This window comes from Bombus impatiens, unplaced genomic scaffold (assembly GCF_000188095.3).
Source record: "Bombus impatiens unplaced genomic scaffold, BIMP_2.2 scf_0155, whole genome shotgun sequence".
NCBI lineage: Eukaryota > Metazoa > Arthropoda > Insecta > Hymenoptera > Apidae > Bombus > Bombus impatiens.
The window spans coordinates 641570-661605 of NT_176574.1; the positions used below are offsets into that span (position 1 = coordinate 641570).

General features: G+C 32.5%; 1 protein-coding gene and 1 long non-coding RNA gene across 7 annotated transcripts; one reads left to right on the plus strand and one right to left on the minus strand.

Moving 5' to 3' along the window:
- Positions 1–175: 175 nt before the first annotated feature.
- LOC112212402 lies at positions 176–3912 on the minus strand. The gene is made up of 2 exons (XR_004461220.1): positions 3774–3912; positions 176–457 (listed from the first exon to the last, which is right to left on the minus strand). It is a non-coding gene; the product is annotated as an uncharacterized LOC112212402 (long non-coding RNA).
- Positions 433–20007, plus strand: LOC100743936 (putative glutamate synthase [NADPH]). Of its 6 annotated transcripts, none has more exons than XM_024365909.2 (34): positions 433–879; positions 4584–4811; positions 4999–5129; positions 6214–6340; positions 6463–6588; positions 6959–7102; positions 7180–7268; positions 7340–7544; positions 7629–7789; positions 9470–9575; positions 10491–10613; positions 10839–10841; positions 11064–11290; positions 11438–11537; positions 11635–11969; positions 12064–12304; positions 12449–12586; positions 12801–12986; positions 13112–13398; positions 14073–14238; positions 14326–14526; positions 14674–15063; positions 15171–15505; positions 15599–15737; positions 15834–16147; positions 16239–16398; positions 16461–16624; positions 16758–17023; positions 17145–17542; positions 17664–17909; positions 18118–18285; positions 18855–18965; positions 19033–19189; positions 19323–20007. In XM_024365909.2, exons 2-34 carry the CDS (start codon positions 4692–4694, stop codon positions 19457–19459), a joined length of 6201 nt encoding a protein of 2066 aa, XP_024221677.1. In that variant the 5' UTR covers positions 433–879; positions 4584–4691; the 3' UTR covers positions 19460–20007. The 6 variants fall into 6 exon arrangements, with proteins under 6 accessions (XP_024221677.1, XP_012238010.1, XP_024221678.1 ...); XM_024365910.2 differs by lacking the exon at positions 433–879 and adding an exon at positions 3824–3961; XM_012382585.3 differs by lacking the exon at positions 433–879 and adding an exon at positions 4269–4401.
- The last annotated feature ends 29 nt before the right edge of the window (positions 20008–20036 follow it).

Here is a 20036-nt window from a genome sequence, read left to right on the forward strand (position 1 = left end):
GATCGTATTTATAGTATTCTAAATCTTAGTATTCTATCATCTGTAATACAGATCTCATATCGTTTCTTTAACGTAATTAAAAGTTTATTAACTACTTGTCACTTTTCGTAGCAAAGTTTAACGATACAACTGATAAATCAAATTAAAAGTAAAGAAATTTAAACACGGTGAAATCTTCATTGCGTCAATTTTATTTTGCATAAAAAGCTTATTTTTCTGATATTTCGGTGTGTAACCAATCAGCCAATCAAAGTCCTTTCATCCATATCGACATCGACTTGGCGCATTGCATATAGCATGCATATAGAGAATAGAGAACCATACGATAGAGAGCGCATACACGTGTTACAATTTAGCTGACATTGACTGGAAATTTCCCGAGAGAGGCGGCATAGTCGCGTCAGGCGGAAGGAAACATTTCCTCTTTGATCCGTAGGATATCGTCAGGTGTCTTAAACTAAATTTGGACAAATCGTGTTAGTCGATTCGATATATTATAATTATAAGTAAGTGATTATTACGCATACGCTTTAGCCGAATTCGTGGTACAAAAGTGAATTCTTCAAAAGAATAACAAAAATCCATTCAGCCTCGAGTACTCTTTACGTAGAGACATTTATTATTGTGGACACTTTGAAGACTCAGTGTAAAATTGTTTTAGTGAACATACTTGAAAGAAAATATTGGCCGATTTACGTCTGTTCATGTTCATGTATGCTATATATATGAGAATTGGTTCAGAAACGGAAGAAACAGTTATTAAGTAGAAGAAAGAAGGATAGAGGCAGAAGTTGGAACATTGAATACAGGAACATAATTTCTAATTTTTACAAATTAACCAGTACCAGTTATTTGTCATTGAAACGGCTCAACATACAGGTAAGTATTATTTCGTTCATATTTCTGTTTTAATTTGGATTGCATGATGGATACGCACGAACAAGACTAATGGTGAATAACTAATTTAATTTAGTCCAAAGAAGTATTATTTTTATTGGATATATTGTTTAAGTATGATATAGTATATAGATCAACATATATAAAAACATAAAAATCTCTCTTGTAAATATTTTGTTCGTGCAGTAAAACACTTAATGGAGACATTAAGTTAATGGTATAATCTTAAATGGGAAATGGGATATAAATTATCGATCGTTAACATCGGTGAATGTCGAATCATCGACGTTGCGTATGACTGTATGTATGCACATACTACGTGTGTGTAAAAACCGTTCTACCAGTCATATAAAAATGAAAATTCATTGGAAATGCTTAGAAAACCTGTTTATTTAACACTCAAATCAAACTCGAAATTGATAATGTGTTATTATATTCTATGTTTTATACAAATTTCATTTATGATTAAAACAAGTAATCCATATATAATCCTTCCATGCAATATATATTTTCCAAGTAATTCTAATCTTTAATTCTTCATTTTTGTTTCTAATGCATTTAATCATATCTTTATTAGAACTACTAGAGAAAATATGGTGAAATTTCTCGTATGGAGTTTTATTGATAGGAATTAAGTAATAATTGATAAGGAATGATTAGTTAACATCACGTAATGTAGTAAGGATTATAAAGAATTATAAAGGATTATTAGTATTATAATAATGAAAAAGATTAGAAGAAAAGATTAGAAAGATAAAAGTTGCTAAAGAAAATCAACTGATATGATAGTACATCACTACATGCATATAATCCATACAGTGCACTTTTAACGATAACGGGAGTTTCCGTTCCCGGAATGTTATCGTTATCTTCAAAATAAAAATATCCCAACTAATTCAAGATAATTATTTTCGAACTATATATTATAATAGTTGACATGTAGAGAAGACGAAAGTAATAAGCGAGATATGATAAATCTTTTTTTATAAGGGGTAATATTAGTAGTTTATCACAGACAATTATAATCTGTCTATGAAAAAAAAAGAAAAGAAATGAATGAGTAGAAAAAGAGGGAATAAAAACAGTATCTATCGATGATATTTTGTCGATTTTGTGAGAGATTTTCGAAAATAGGAACTGAAAATAGATTGATATTTTTTTTTTAATTTACAAATTATGACGATATTCTCATACACAGGTAGTGTTGGAAGTATGTAAACTAACTTTCGGTATTATCAATGACTTTCATGTTACTGAAATAGAAATGTATTTTAAGGAAGAGTTTTCGAGATTCTATTGAGTTGGCAAAGCGCCAAATATCTACAATCTACACTAGCCAAAACTATCCTCGTTGGAAATGTATTTTACAGAATTGCCAAGTAAACGAAAAATGTTGCTGATGTATCAAGTATGTACTTACGTACATATTAAAATTTAATGTGTCGCATATATGTATCAGAGATTCGATTTCGCAGGATAAAGACACTCATAATTTACTCTGCCTGTATTGATTTTAGTATTTCTTGCTTCAAATTTTCTTATCCTTTTCTAATATTACATCGTAGAGTTATCTATACATGTTTTTCGGTGAAGATAAAAACAGACCTACATGTGAGAAAAAGTATAGAAAAAGTGTATCATTTGTTTACGTATCGTAAAGTAGTGTCAAACTAATCCTCCCTAAACAATATCGTATTTAAAATTAAGAAAAAAGCAAGGGTAGTTTCGGTAAGTACACGTTGTTGCACTGTTGTGAGTTTTTCTGTTATAAATCTTCAAAAAACAAACTTTAAATATCTGATACAAAAACTGAAAAATGTACATATAATAAAAAAAAAAGTTATGCAACTTTGAAATGGGTTACCCCATAAATACAGAGTGTAGCTTCCGTGGAAATAAATGGATACTACGGAATTTATAGTAGATGAAAATTATTGGAAAAAAGTAAACTTTCTGAAAGAGGATAACCAAAGTTTTGTTGAAGTTTAGTTAGGGCACGAGCGTTGGTTACATGCTCAAGCATAAAATGTACCGGAAGAAGAAGGAGAAAGAAAAATATGTAGTGGGAGCATGACTTGATGAAAGGGCAAAGAGAAAAAGAGAAAATAGTGGAGGAGTAAAGATGTACAAAGCTCTGGATAGTCGTGTAGCGGGATGAATCGTGAGGTAGCAAGACGGGATGAGAAAGTAGTCACGATATATAAGTGTAATGATAGTGCAGCCATTGATCGTCGTCGACAACGACAGTGGTAAGATGACGAAATAACGAGATGATGAAGCTGTGAGACGACTACATGCGGAAAAATTCAAAATAGCAAGATGTAGGGAAGGTAAATGGAAGACGGCAAGAGACAATAAAATAGATAGCTGTTGAAAAGAACCGACGTTAGTAAGACAAGAATTCTTCGATATAGCTGTTGTGAGAGAACAAGTACTTAGCCCTTGTATATGCATGCGTATACACACGTATACGCGCACAGATACATCTTTTCATCTTTTCGAATATTTCGTAGCTTTTTAATCCAACAGATCTGGTTTATGTAGCAATTGTGATTGTTACAAAAATTGAAAACTAATTATAACGTGCGACTGCGCGAGGCCAACGTGTATTAATCAGAGTTAGTAACTGAATGTTATATATACGTATCAAGAGTATTGGCGGAAGGTTAGATGTAAATATGAAATAAATATATTTATTAATACGTTTAAAATAGGTAAAGTTTATTTATCTGATTGGTAGCAATATTGGTTGGTTGCAATCATTAAAACAGAACGAATAATTATTTGCAAATAGAGCATAAAGAATGATATCTATTGTTTGTTGATCGATCGATTCAGTATAATATGCGCAATAACAAGGTCTAGTTTCGCATTACCTTTGATAGGAGAGTATGAGTATAAGAATCTACGCCTTCGAACTCGACCGCAGAGGTGACCTCTGATCAGTGATATCAATAATTTACCAGATCGGATTCGCGATACATCAAATTTCAATTCGAACATTGTATATGGTGCGCGCACGCGAACATGTGGGAAGGTGGGAGAGAGAAGGAACATTTTAACCATAAGTAACATCCTGATCAATATATACAATACACAGCATATAGAACGTGTATATAGGAGAGGAATCACGAAATCAAGAAGTAGACATATTAATTTCATATTCTGAACTTAAATTACATTTGTAAGGACATTTGTTCTTCTATTTGCATACATACGTATATACGTATATAGAATATATCCGTATAAGTATGTCGTGTAAAAATTAGCATTGATCGAGTCTCGAATAAAGTCGAGTTCACATTTAATCTTAATCTGTTGGATCATCTGCGCAATACCTGTTTGTTCCCACTTTTATTTTCTGTCTATGGCGATCTCTCCCTTCACGGTCACAGTTTATCTATTGCATTAGACGATTAAGTAGATTTTACGCGCGTACATTTTACGTAATGAATCAATGGAGCGCGCGCGCGCCCGCGCGCGAGAGCACGTCCGTGCGCCCAAGTAAGTACATTCGATTTTCGTATTTCGCACACGGTGTATCTATGTATCTCTGCGCGGCTCCCATTTTGGTATAAAACTTCTGATTGTAACAATTCGATTAATTTTTAGCAATTAATAATCACTTTCTTCTCTCTATTCGTTTCTTTTTCCGGTATATAATTTGTTTTTATTTTTTCTTTCAGTTTCTCCAGACACAGTACGATTACACTTTCTTCTACTTGGTGTTTTTCGTTGGGAGTGAAATTCTTAAGATTTACTTTAAAATCAGTGGAAACTTTTAAATAGTAACCATGCACGAGGCCGAATCCTGGTCTTTTCCTCCGAAGCAGGCTCTCTACGATCCAACACTTGAAAGGGATGCTTGCGGTGTTGGATTCATTGTTGCAATAGATGGGAAAAAGTCGCACAAAGTGAGTTACCACGCGACTGTGGGAAATCACACACATAATTTTTATCATATTTCATTAGTCATAGCTTTGCTTTTTGTGTCAAAAAGTCTATCCGTTTTATTTCCCTACTAGACATTTTTAATAATACACATTTTTGTCTTGATGGTGCAAATCAATTGAAACATATTTCCTTTTTCTCCTGTTACAGATCGTTCGCGATGCAGAAATTCTCTCGGCACGTATGAACCACCGTGGTGCTTGCGCCTGCGATAACGATACCGGTGACGGGGCCGGTGTTCTTTGTGCAATTCCACACGAGTATTACGCCGATGAATTGCGGTAAGAGATAACATCGAGATTCGTCAATCTTCCATTCCTTTATCATTCTGTGACGTATTAATAAAACGGTGCGTCCAAGAACGCGTTTAATTTCATAATTCGTACAGATCGACGGCGTAATTCTAGGTTATCTCGCTTTATGTCAACGAGTACATCATAATAATGCGTGTTTACTTTCTTATCAACTATATTATTATTATTTAGCTATTTTCGTTATTATTATTAACAAATAATATCTGACTATATTGCCTATATAACCATGACTGTTTAATTCTAAATAGCTAGTAAAGTCTTAAATTTTCTCTTTTTTTCAACTACTTATCGGTTTCTTTTGTTTTTAAAGATCTTCTTCACATGACGTGTGACAGCAGATTAAGTATATCTATTTCATGCTCAATAAGTTAATTTCACCATGCGGAAATAGTCACTAAGGTCAACAGTACATATTTGCTATATGTATATGTGTATTTGTGTCATAGATAATAATCGCATTTGTATTAAAAATGGGAATTCCGATTTGCCATGGCATTAACTATTGCACAATTTTTGGATCAGAAATTGTACTGCTGGTTTCAAGCTTGATCTCCCAACTAATTTTTCTAAGAATGCCATCTTTTCAAAATTTAATCACTTCAGTGATATTGATTATTCTAATTTAGGGTCCTATTAATGACGCTTTTAACACAGTTTGTCTGGAGAAAAGGGAATGATAAGAAAGGCTGTTCTTGCAAGTATCGTATCGATATATGTACTTCAACTCGTAATCCGGTCTGTGCTTTGTTATCTATCCTAGGCACGCCTGACTAAGCCTAAATTCATGCTTAAGCATTTCTTCTCATTCTTAACTTCATCAATTCCAAAAGGAAAAAAAGTAGACGCGGACAAATGAACATCTGAGTGTTAATTATATTGAAATTTGAACGGACAAACAAAATATTAATATTAACATTAATATTAATATTCTGTTAATATTAATCATCAGAGTTCGTCATCAAAGCGTCATCAAAGTTTATACGCGTTATATTAAATAATATTTTCCACAGAAATCATCACTTCAAATACATGTACCCATTTTATTTTTCAGCGAACGACAAAATGTCGAATTACCTCAATTCGGTCGTTATGCCACCGGTATTCTATTTCTTGATCAAAATTCTCATCAAGAAGCTGAAGCTGTTTTTGAAAAGTTAGTTGAAGAGTGCAATTTAAGGGTATGGTTTATATTATCTTTTTCCAGTCACTTTCTCCGATTCATTGCATTGCATGAAGAATTTCTCTGACAACGGGTAAAAATGGAACACGTTGCAATAAATATACTATCTTCGTATTACAGCTAATTTGTTGGCGAGATGTTCCAACAGATAATACAAGAATTGGCCAAGTGGCACGAAAATGCGAACCTTACATGCGTCAAGTCTTTGTCACTGGTGATCAAGACGATATTAATCTTGAACGGCAAGTGAGTATTGTTTCGGACAATGTTTCTCCTTCGTGTCGCGTTCGCTGAAATTATTAATTATTACAATTATATGTTGTTATATAATATGTATATTGTTATCTATATTTTTATTCGAATTATTAACTTAAGTTGTGTAGTAGTACTTGCATGTAATTATAATAAGTTTGTTCTTCCTAATAAACATTTACGTTAATAAATATTTAAATTAATTTGCACAGATAGATTCGATTGTGCAATCAAAACTTTAAAGAAATCAAAGAAGATATAAACCAAATAAGATTGTTTACAGTGTTCTAATATTTTGATTTTCCATTTAGGCTTGTAATATCGATTTATCGAATTGTAATGCTAATCTTGATTTTCAATGCAGGTTTTTATTTTGAGAAAAAGATCGTCTCATTCCATACCACGACCAGGGATTAGATACTATATATGCTCACTTTCTATACGAACGGTTGTTTATAAAGGACAATTGACGGCGGACCAGTTGTGGCTCTATTTCCTAGATTTGAAGGTGAATTCAAATTCATTAGGGTATATACTCACATATATATCATGATTATTATCCTAACTTGTACATATTTCTTGTAGTCTCCAAAATTTGAAACCTATCTGGCATTAGTTCACACAAGATTTTCAACAAATACATTTCCCAGCTGGGAAAGGGCGCATCCTCTTCGGTAAGCATTGTTGTTAGTGATCATAAACTGCTATATACGTATACAGCATTCACGGTGTTCTGTGTTTGCAGATTGTTAGCGCATAATGGTGAAATCAACACTTTAAGAGGAAACGTAAATTTAATGAAGGCACGAGAAGGAGTGATGAGTAGCAAGGTTTATGGGGAAAAATTGAAACAACTTTATCCAGTGGTAGAACCGAACCTCTCGGACTCAGGAGCCGTTGATTGTGTTTTGGAATTTTTAGTAATGGTAGGACAGCGGTCTTTGCCAGAGGTATGTGGAACGTTTATGTGTAACGCATATTCTCTTGATTTATTCACATCGATTGATGGAAATGTAAAGGAAATATACATTTAGGCAGTAATGACAATGGTACCAGAAGCATGGCAAAACGATTTAACGATGGCATCTGAGAAGCGTGATTTTTACCATTGGGCTGCTTGTGCGATGGAACCTTGGGATGGCCCTGCTCTTTTAACCTTTACAGATGGACGCTACGTTGGTGCTATTTTAGACAGGTAAAATTTAATATTTAATTTTCATTATTCTTTTTTCTAGAAATTTTTTTTATTATTTCACTTGCTCGTTTTCACGTAGATTCACTCAGTTGTATGTATTTAAAATCTTGATATAATTTGTATGTGTGTCATAGGCATTATTATAGAAAACGTATCAGCTGAAAAAACCTAATGTCACACTGTCATAATATGTTTTTTGTTCTTCTCCTTTTACAAAAAAGAATTTAAAGCGTTATTTGAAAAAAACTCTCATGAGAATGATGTACATAATCGAATATAGTAAATGGTATGTATGTCATATTAATTTTAACCCTTTGCACTCAAGGACTTTTTCGGTCGGGCGTAGCAGCTACTCCGAATGATTTAGCATATACGTGACGCGTATCTTACAGCTAACGTAAACTGATTTTATGTGCAAATTAACTTACAAAAACCTTATATTCTTATAATTTATCTATATTTACATCTCTGAAAATATGATTTTGTAATTAATTTCTGTATTTTTTTATATGATAATTTATAAAGCATTTACAAAGATGCATTCTTGAATATAATTGATCTCTTTTTTCAACAATTCAAAATCAAGTTCATCTTCATTTAAGCTAATTTCACTTCCGAAAACTATTTTCTAAACTATAATAAACTATACTCTAAACTATAATACTTTTCCTATGATCGTCAAATCCGAACTAACGTTGGAGACGTTGTCAGAACCATAGTTTCGGAGAGATATGGGATTAAATATTTTATATCTATTTTAAACATAATACTTTACATTTCCTAACACAAAGAACACAAAGAGCTAAGGAACCAATTTACGAACCAATATTGTACTCTCATCAATTGGAGATGTCGAAATCTAGCATAAACAGGGACTGTCTTCTCTGGCTTGTCACTGGAGATGCAGCACGGAACGCCGTGGTGACTGAGAGTCTCTCTTGAGTGCAAACGGTTAAAACCAAACATCCATGTACACGTTCTCTTATGTATTCTCTTATGTGTTCTCTCTTCATCTTATGTATTCTCTTATATGTATGTTACTCGTCTTATACGGAAATTTTCATATAGAAATGTTTTCTTCGTATGTATAAACGTTAGAGGTATGTAAAATAAATTTTTTGACACGTTTATATTTGTACCTACTATTATCTTTCAAAGCACTTATACACATACTTTTCATTTATATACATACTTACATATGTATAATATTTATGAAAGGACTTGATAAATGATAAACATGCATTATTAAGATTCAGTAGGGAAGTAGGTGAACGTACTTAAATTTGTTAATATAACACGATAAAAATGTTTAGAGAATGTAATAGTATACTATTAAAAAAAGAATATCTTATAGATAAGGTACATATGTTACAAATTACAAAAAGAATCCATTGTCTACCGAATCTATGTTTACATAGATAGAAAATGCATCGTTGTTTCTCATAATTGACTAGTTAGTGAACAAAAAGGACATTTGCTTCGCTAGGTATAGAGGAAGAAATATTAAGACAATGTGTGTATGAGTGAAAAGGATTTGAAAGTGGGAGGAAGAAAGTATAACAGATGTATATTGACAGGAAGGTAATACGAGAAAACGAACAAGAAAATAAAGTCACAGTTAATACTAATATGTGACAATGAGGTGGTAATATAAAAGGCGTCTGAATTTTTGTTTGACAGGAACGGCCTGCGCCCATCGCGCTTCTACGTCACTAAGGATAATATGATGGTGATGGCGTCCGAAGTGGGCGTCTATGACACTCCGTCCAACAATGTAGTCTTAAAGGTAAATGAAGAAATATACATGGCATTGATCAGGCTTAGCTTCTGAGGAAATTTTACAGCAGCTTTTAGTTTATAACAATCAATCGGCTATCCATATGCTTTTTCCCTATATTGTTTTTAATATACAAAATTTCAGCTGCAAAAGATAATACTACATGTGCACAAGGAGGAAAGCACTTACTGAACATAAATTAAATATTGTACTTTTACACAGAAGTAGCAAAAGACCGCAACTTAAAGCATATTGATGAGTGATTGATTCTTTTCATAGAGATGTATGTAATATGACACAAATTTACTATCTGACCTTTTCTTTCGATCTAATTCTGATTAATTCGTTTTGCTCTCCTCCCCCAGATTTGAAACTGCCGATGATTGAAAAAGTGTGAAAGTGTGTGTATACATGTCTATGTTTTGTATTATGTGTGTTCTGCTTTTTATAAGCTTTCTCAATAATGTGCCCAATTTTCTTTAAAAAAAGAAAAAGTCAAGAAAAGAGCGAAGGATGAAATTGTGCGTATAGCTAATGTAAAATTAGGAAATAGTTCATAAAAGACAACAGACATCCAACAACTGGATGTTTTATGAAAGAGCATTTTATGAAGAGCATACGACTATTCTTATTCATTGTATAAATGTGTAAGAATAAATCTTGTAGGAGGATTAGTTTGGTAAAAGGAAATAGATATCCAGTATAATAGGCATCTATTTTATATTGTATTATATATATTACTTTAGATTTTATAAATACAAAATATCATTCCTTCTTTTATTAATTTTTTTAATGTATCATGTACATATGATATATAATTGATCATTAGAAATTACATTATCTTACAGTATTGTTATATAAATGTTGGATGATAGTAGATACGATTTGACAGTTGAATTATTTGCACTTTATTCTATTTTACAGAGCCGTTTGAAACCCGGCAGAATGCTACTGGTTGATACGCATGAGAAAAGGATTATAGAAGATGTTGAACTGAAGTTGCAAATTGCTAGAAGTAGACCACATTCCAAATGGCTAAAAGATCAGGTATTCTTTTTGTTTTGTTCTGTTTCGTCATTGATCGTTGTGATTGTTGATCATCCTTTTAAAGTTTTTGAAATATAGCTAAACTAAGAATCAAATATTTATGTGAATATGCATTGTAACCTTTAACCTTTAGGTCTATATCAAGATGTATTTAATGAAAAAAAAATTTGTTTTTTCTTTGCAAACAATCCTATATGCTGTGATCATGCTTTGTATTACACATAGATGGTAAGTGTTGTATTGACTCATCATTTCTTCAAATAATCATACAGTATGCTCTATATTTACACATTGAAATTACTTTATTTTATAATTAATTTTAGTCTGATTCTACAATATTCTTAAGTAATTTTACATATATAATAATATTAGTCTGGACATAATTTACATGATAAATAGTTTGTACAAAACAAATAAATCTTATTCAGTTAAACATATTTACCTTTACAGATTACAATGGAAGAGTTACGTGCTGCTGACGTTGATTATAAAAAGACACTAAGCACTGTTGAAAATGGTTCGATCGTGGACAAAGAAGTAGCTAAAAGAAAAGCAATGAATGATGCAAATCCAATATCTACTGTAAATCGAGTTTGGGGAGGCGATAAAAGATTATCCCTCTATGGATACACTCTCGAAACCATTAATTTGCTTCTTCTGCCGATGATGCAATCTAAGTACGTTGCTTTTATATTTTGGACTGTTAAAATTGTAATCAATAAACGAAGACATGTGTATATATTTACTAGTTACACTATAGATATATTGATCATACAACACATATTATGTTACATATAAATTGAAATTGTAAAATTCTTATATAGGAAAGAACCACTGGGTTCTATGGGTAATGATGCGCCATTAGCTTGTCTTTCTCAATTTCAACCCCTTATCTACGACTATTTTAAGCAACTGTTTGCTCAGGTAGGTATAATTTATGAAAATAAATGTATAGTTGATATTTAACTGCAATATATTTTAACATGTACATTTATACGCTTTCCTTAAAATTTATTCTTAGGTGACAAATCCTCCGATAGACCCTTTCAGAGAAAAAATCGTAATGTCAATGCTTTGTCCTATTGGGCCAGAAAGTAATATGCTTGAGCCAAACGAACTGCAAGTACATAGATTATTTTTACGACAACCAATACTTTCCTTGGATGATCTCGATATAATCAAACGAACGAATTATCGTGGTTGGAAAACTAAAATAATCGATGCGACATATCCTGTGCAAGATGGTCCATCTGGATTAGTGAATACACTAAATCGTGTCAATCAGGAAGCTAATCAAGCTGCAAAAGAAGGTTATCAATTTATCGTTCTATCCGATCGGCTGAGTAGCTCGGAAAGGTGAAAATATTATTTGAGTGATTATACAGATTTGCTAGTCCTATGATGTGTAAAGTAATTATTTAATAATGTAATGTTTCATTGCTATCACTAGAGTGCCTGTAAGCAGCTTATTAGTCTTGGGCGCAGTGCATCACAATCTAATCGAAGAACGACAACGTATGAAAGTTGGTCTCATTGTAGAAACTGCTGAAGCTAGAGAAATACATCATATATGTCTGCTACTTGGCTATGGAGCGGACGCCATTTGTCCGTACTTAGTATTTGAGATGGCAAGAAATCTTCGTATGGATGGCGTACTTGATTCGTCATTAACCGATAATGCTTTATGTGCGGTAAGTTCTTTTTTAATATTGTGGTGCAGTCGCGATTTAAATCTGTATATTATTTAACGATAAAACAAGTATGAGAAGGAACGGGAATGTTGACGACGACGGTAATAATCATAATGATGGTAGATGAATGAAATATCGTTACAGAACTATGCGGAAGCAATGGATAGAGGAATAGCTAAAGTAATGGCAAAAATGGGAATCTCTACGTTACAATCGTATAAAGGAGCTCAAATATTCGAAGCAGTCGGTTTGTCAGACGAAGTCATCAATAAATGCTTTAAGGTATGTATCATACGAATCGGCAAAAAATCGTTTAATAATGATCGAAAATGATGCGATCGTGAAAGATACGAATGATTAAAAATTGGATCCAATTAATGAATGCAATTACTATGATTCACTAGTTTTAATGACGTACTCTTAATTGTTTCTGTCGTTTACTTTCATTGTACATATTTAACCTTTTAACATTTATTGCATATTACTTTCCATACAGGGTACACAATCTCGTATTGGTGGAGTTACTTTTGATATTTTGGCAAAGGAAGCATTTGAAAGACATCAAATTACTTATTGCACAAAACCTATGGATATGCTTGTTATTCGCAATCCAGGAGTCTATCATTGGCGATCTGGTGGAGAAAAACACATAAACGATCCTGATAGTATTGCTAGCTTGCAGGTAAATTCATTTAATAATATATTTTGCAAAGTATTGATAATATACGTATATTTTTTATTAAAATGGATAAAAAAGAAGTAATTGCTATTTTTCCAGTTTCTGTATCTCTTTTGCTTCTTTTTTAGGATTATGTAAATTCTAAGAACTGGAACGCTTATGAAAAATATCGAAAAACTACAATGGAAATGATCAGGGCATGCACCTTACGTGGTCAATTGGAATTAGTACAAAAATCAGAAAAATCCATACCCATTGAAGAGGTTGAACCAGCATCTGAGATTGTGAAACGATTTGCAACCGGAGCTATGAGTTTTGGAAGTATTTCTATAGAAGCACATACAACATTAGCGATTGCGATGAATCGTATTGGCGGTAAATCGAATACCGGCGAAGGTGGTGAAAATGCTGACAGGTATTTACATTCTAAATTTATGACAAATTATATCTTTTTTATGAATAGCATATGCATGTACACACACGACAAATATAATAATATCCACTTAATTGTCGCATGTTCGGATTTTCATTTCGACTGAGGAAGTAGATGTTCTGGGAGTTGCTGGGTGTTATTTCTATTGAATCCGCTCATTTCTTGGATGTATCGGAGTGACGAGAGTAACGAGAGTGAAAAATGAGATTGAATGAGAATGAAATAGGGAGAAAAATTTGAGTATGGTGTGTCATATATCCACATCTATCAGTGCAATTCAAACTCATCCAAATATGACGAATATATCATGTTTGATATCTTATTCATCAGAAAATTCTCAGCAGCTTGATTGTAGTAATTTGATACTTATAAAGTAAAAAATATAAACATTTTAGTTTTCTTATTTTATGACTCATTCCTAGTTGAAATAACGTCAATCACGAGTTAAATAACATAGCGCTTGTTCCGTGGAAGCGGTCAAAGGATTGGTGGGGACAAATTTGTGATAATTAAGTCGGCAAAATTGCAACAGTAAACCGGGTATTACTGTAGATTCTCATATTCACGCACACACTCACTTAAATGCGTGCGTATATTTATTTTCCATTTGCCTATAAAAAATCACCTAATAACGTAAAGTAAAACTCGTTATTTAGGTATCTGAATCAGGATCCAGAGTTTAACAAACGATCATCTATTAAGCAAGTTGCCAGCGGTCGTTTTGGTGTCACTTCGAGTTATTTAGCAAATGCTGATGATCTTCAAATCAAAATGTCACAAGGTGCGAAGCCAGGAGAAGGCGGCGAGTTGCCTGGTTATAAGGTGAAACAGATCTTTATTAATTATACCGCAAGCATAGTGTACACAGAATAATGATCGAGTTGTAAAAGTTATATAATCTGTATGTAGGTTACTGCTGAGATTGCTGCAACTAGACATTCTGTACCTGGTGTAGGTCTAATTTCACCACCACCGCATCACGACATTTATTCGATCGAAGATCTTGCGGAATTAATTTATGATTTGAAATGTGCAAATCCAAATGCTCGTATTTCTGTCAAGTTAGTGTCAGAAGTAGGAGTAGGTGTAGTTGCATCAGGTGTTGCAAAGGTAATCATACTTAGAAATAGTATATCTTAACTTGTCGAGAGCAGAGAATACATTTTCAAATACATTTTTCTAATCATCATTTTTATCTTGTATCTTCTTTCCCTTCTTTTTACTATGCTGTCTTCTATTATGGCATACATTATACAGGGGAAAGCAGAGCATATCGTAATATCTGGACATGATGGTGGAACTGGTGCTAGTACTTGGACAGGAATAAAATCCGCTGGTTTACCTTGGGAATTAGGAGTTGCAGAGACCCATCAAATTTTAACCTTAAATAATCTTCGATCACGTGTCATTGTACAAGCAGATGGACAAATGCGTACAGGATTTGACGTAGTGGTTGCGGCTCTTTTAGGTGCCGACGAATTTGGCTTTAGTACTGCGCCATTAATTTCCATGGGTTGTACTATGATGAGAAAATGTCATTTAAACACTTGTCCCGTGGGTGTTGCAACACAAGATCCAAAACTTCGAAAAAAATTTGAAGGAAAGCCAGAACATGTTATTAATTTTTTCTTCGCATTGGCAGAAGAGGTATTTGATACTAAGAATAGAAATAAGGAATTCCTAACAATAATTTCCCAAGCATCTTTGTTATAGGAAATATCCATTGAATCATGCAAGATACATTTTTTTGTTAGGTACGTTCTCACATGGCCAGCCTTGGATTACGTAAATTTCAAGATCTAATAGGTCGTACGGATTTGTTGAAAGTTCGCGAAGATATCTCAGTAGAGAAGGCTAAAACATTAAAGCTCGATAATATTTTGCGTAATGCACTTGAACTTCGTCCTGGAGTAAATATTCAGGGAGGATCAATGAAACAGGACTTTCAACTAGAAAACAGATTGGACAATCATGTCATTGAATTAGCCATGGATTTATTGAAAGGAAAACAGAAACGTGTTGATATTGAATTAAATATTAATAACGAATGTAGAGCATTTGCGGCAACATTAAGCTACCATATTTCAAAGTAAATGTCTTTGTCTTATGTCTTTTGATAATTGCAAATGGTTTCAACAATTGACTAATTGTGTAATATTTCTCTTTTTTTTTTTATCGGCAGATTATATGGCGAAGTTGGTTTACCTGAAGGTAGTATCAACATAAAAATGAAAGGTTCTGCAGGTCAGAGCTTCTGTGCTTTCATGACCAAAGGTGTTCATGTTACTCTCGAGGGAGATGCCAACGATTATGTTGGCAAAGTAAATATGTTTTTCTAACCGAGCTATTTCAGATCATCGGTATTGTACATATTATGCGTCATATACACATTTGGTACACATTTCTATAATTTTTAGGGTTTATGTGGAGGAGAAATCGTTATATATCCACCAAAAGATTCTACTTTCAAGTCCGAAAATAACGTAATCGTTGGTAATGTTTGCCTTTATGGTGCAACTTCTGGCAAAGCATATTTTCGAGGAATCGCTGCTGAAAGATTTAGCGTCCGTAACAGTGGCGCCATAGTAGTAGTCGAAGGTGTCGGTGATCATGGGTGCGAATATATGACTGGCGGCTGTGCAGTTATTCTGGGTCTTACTGGTCGAAATTTCGCAGCTGGAATGTCCGGTGGGATAGCTTATGTCTTAGATGTAGACGGATCGTTCAAGAGGTAGATTACTCCGTTTTCTTCTTTTTTTTTTTATCATACATTATATATTTATTGTGCATATATTCTTAATCAATTAATTTTTCATACACAGTAAATGTAATCCTGAAATGGTAGAATTGCTTCCTTTAAGTAAGCAAGAAGATATTGCATATGTGAAACAACTTTTAGAAGAATTTGTTGAGAAAACTGGTTCTTTAATAGCTGAAGATCTTTTGATGTTGTGGCCTGAACCAACTACACGGTTCGTTAAGGTAAATGATGATTAATCAGTCATAGTTATTGTGAATGTATTGATATTCTAATTTTTTCGAAGGTATTTCCGTATGAGTACCAGCGGGCATTAAAGCAAGTCGAAGAAGCCAAACAAACACAACCAATACCGAATGGAAGTTCTCAGACGGAAAACATCCAGATCAAAGATATTGAAGATGCTATTGTAGATACTGATATGGAGCAGCAAAAATTGGATAAGATAAGGTATGGTTCTTCCGACTCAGTGATGCAGCTAAAAGCTCTTACTCAAAGTTTAAATCGCACATAATTATTTCAAATTTTTAAATTGGTATATATATATATATATATTATTATATATTATTATTTTAATTTTTAGAGGATTTATTAAATATAGAAGACAAATGGGAATTTATCGGCCAGTTGAAAACCGAATTACCGATTGGAATGAAATTTATAACTTTCAAAAGGTTCGCAAAGGATTACGCGTGCAGGCAGCAAGATGTATGGAATGCGGTGTACCATTTTGTCAAAGTAGTCATGGTTGCCCTCTAGGAAATATCATTCCTAAATGGAATGATCTTGTCTTCCAATCGAATTGGAAAGAAGCTTTAAATCAATTGTTACAAACTAATAATTTCCCAGGTTTGTACAATTAAACAAGTAATTTGAATGGTAAAGATGAGGCTTGCAGTTAACAACGCGTATCTTTTAAGATTGCTAAAATTTTGAATTAATACGTAATAAATATCGTATGTATATTTAGAATTCACTGGAAGAGTTTGTCCAGCTCCTTGTGAAGGTGCCTGTGTTTTGGGTATATCTGAACCAGCAGTTACAATAAAGAACATTGAATGTGCGATAATTGATCACGCATTTGAACAAGGTTGGATAGTGCCGCATCCACCAACAACTAGAACCGGTCGACGAGTAGCAGTAGTTGGCTCAGGTCCGGCTGGTTTGGCGGCAGCTCATCAATTAAATAAGGCAGGCCATTTGGTGACTGTTTATGAAAGAAATGACCGAATTGGAGGTCTACTGCAATATGGTATTCCGACTATGAAGTTATCGAAACAAGTTGTTCAAAGAAGGGTTTCTCTTCTTGCGGCGGAGGGTATTACATTTAAGACTGGCGTCGATGTAGGAAAACATATTTCTGCTAATGTAAATAATGTTTCAGTTTTATTTACGTAGTAATTACGTTCATACTTGTAACTTATTCCTTGATTTTATGATTGTTATCTTGTTTGTATATATTGACCTTTTGTATGTATATATATTGTAGGAATTACGGGAACAATATGACGCAATGTTAATATGTACTGGCGCAACTTGGCCAAGAGACTTACAAATACCAGGTCGACACCTTGAAGGAATTCATTTTGCTGTAAGCTTTTTGGAAAATTGGCAAAAGAATCAAATGGGGAATAACGTTCCACTAGATATGCGTTTAATAGCTAAAGATAAGGATGTTATTATAATAGGTGGTGGCGATACTGGTTGTGATTGTATAGCTACGTCTTTGCGACAGGTAAAATTTATATCTTTAGTACAACTTTATACATTTAAGAAAATTTCGAAGTAATTTACTGTAAATGTATTGTTTGTTTGAAACTGTAATACGTATAATAATTCAGTTATGCTTCTATTGATGAAAAAGATGAAATGGAAAAAAAACACAATTTGCTGAAATCGCGATAGATTCTACATTATGTATATTTTTAATTACTATCATGTAGGGTGCCAAAACGATTACAACTTTTGAAATTTTACCCGAACCACCAAACAAAAGAGCGCATGATAATCCTTGGCCTCAATTTCCACGTGTATTTAAAGTGGATTATGGCCATGAGGAAGTTTCCTTGAAGTTTGGCCGAGATCCCCGTCAATTTAGTACATTGAGTAAAGTACGTAAAAATTCTTATATATATATATATATATATATATATATATATATATATATATATATATATATATATATATATATATATATATATATATATATATATATATATATATATATATATATATATATATATATATATATATATATATATATATATATATATATATATATATATATATATATATATATATATATATATATATATATATATATATATATATATATATATATATATATATATATATATATATATATATATATATATATATATATATATATATATATATATATATATATATATATATATATATATATATATATATATATATATATATATATATATATATATATATATATATATATATATATATATATATATATATATATATATATATATATATATATATATATATATATATATATATATATATATATATATATATATATATATATATATATATATATATATATATATATATATATATATATATATATATATATATATATATATATATGTTCCTTTACTGTTTTCCACTCTTCCTTTCACGTTCATTTATATATTTCTAATAGGAGTTTTTAGACGATGGAAATGGCCACGTAAGTGGTATTAAAACAGTGTCAGTATCGTGGACGATGGAAAACGGACGTTGGAAAATGGAAGAGGTTCCTGGGACAGAAAAAGTAAAAATTATAATTTGTGACTTATTGCGTCTTTACTATCTTTTCTAATGCTTTGATTTTCATTTAGATATACAAATGTGACCTAGTTTTACTCGCTATGGGTTTCTTAGGTCCAGAAAAATATATTGCAACAGAATTAAATACGAAAATGGATGAAAGAGGTAATTTCAAAACACCAGTTGGAAATTACAAGACAAGTTTAGATGGAATATACGCAGCAGGAGGTAAGTTTTTACGTTTTATTTGTATTACCATCTTTTACATCCAATAACTATACGTCAAATAGATCCTCGTTTTCTCAAGTTACATTTCGTGCATTTTATTACCTGATTAACGTGTTATTGTTATTCCACGTAGATTGCCGGCGTGGACAATCCCTGGTAGTTTGGGCAATCACAGAAGGTAGGCAAGCTGCAAGAGAAATAGATCTGGCCTTAATGGGAGAAACTGGTCTTCCTGTATCCGGTGGTGTTATAACTGGTGTTATGGCTTAAGATGCATACGTTCTAAGTGTAGTCGATCAGAATTCGGCTATTTCTTTCTACCCTTCTCGTTCCTACCGCGTTTTTCTTCTCTTTTTTAAACTTTTTCAGTAATTAAATCGTGCAAAGTATGCGATCAGTGTACCGGTAGGAGAATAAGTAACATGTAATGAGCAAGGAAGACATGCGGTCAATGCGTGAACAAGGAAATCAGTATTATTTTATCGTGAGTGTATATCGTGAAAGTATTCGCGATATCGAAAAGGTCTTATCGTCATTTGTGTTCATTCACGCAGAAGCTCGAATTTAAGAACTACAGTAGGAAAATGACAGCTGCAGTATGAGAAATTTGCATTTTTGTTTCGAGTTGTCATCTCGTAAAATATTTGTTAATTTCTTAAAAAAAAGAAAGAAAATGGTATAACTAAGTAATAGTACTGTAAGTCGAGTTGACTCGAAGAAATAATCATAGATACATTGTCGAATCTACCTCGTATCTTCTTTTACGTCTTTTGCTTGTTTCATGAGGTAACTTGAATTATTCTATGTGATTAAACTGATTTGTATAAAAGGTCATATAATACGATCA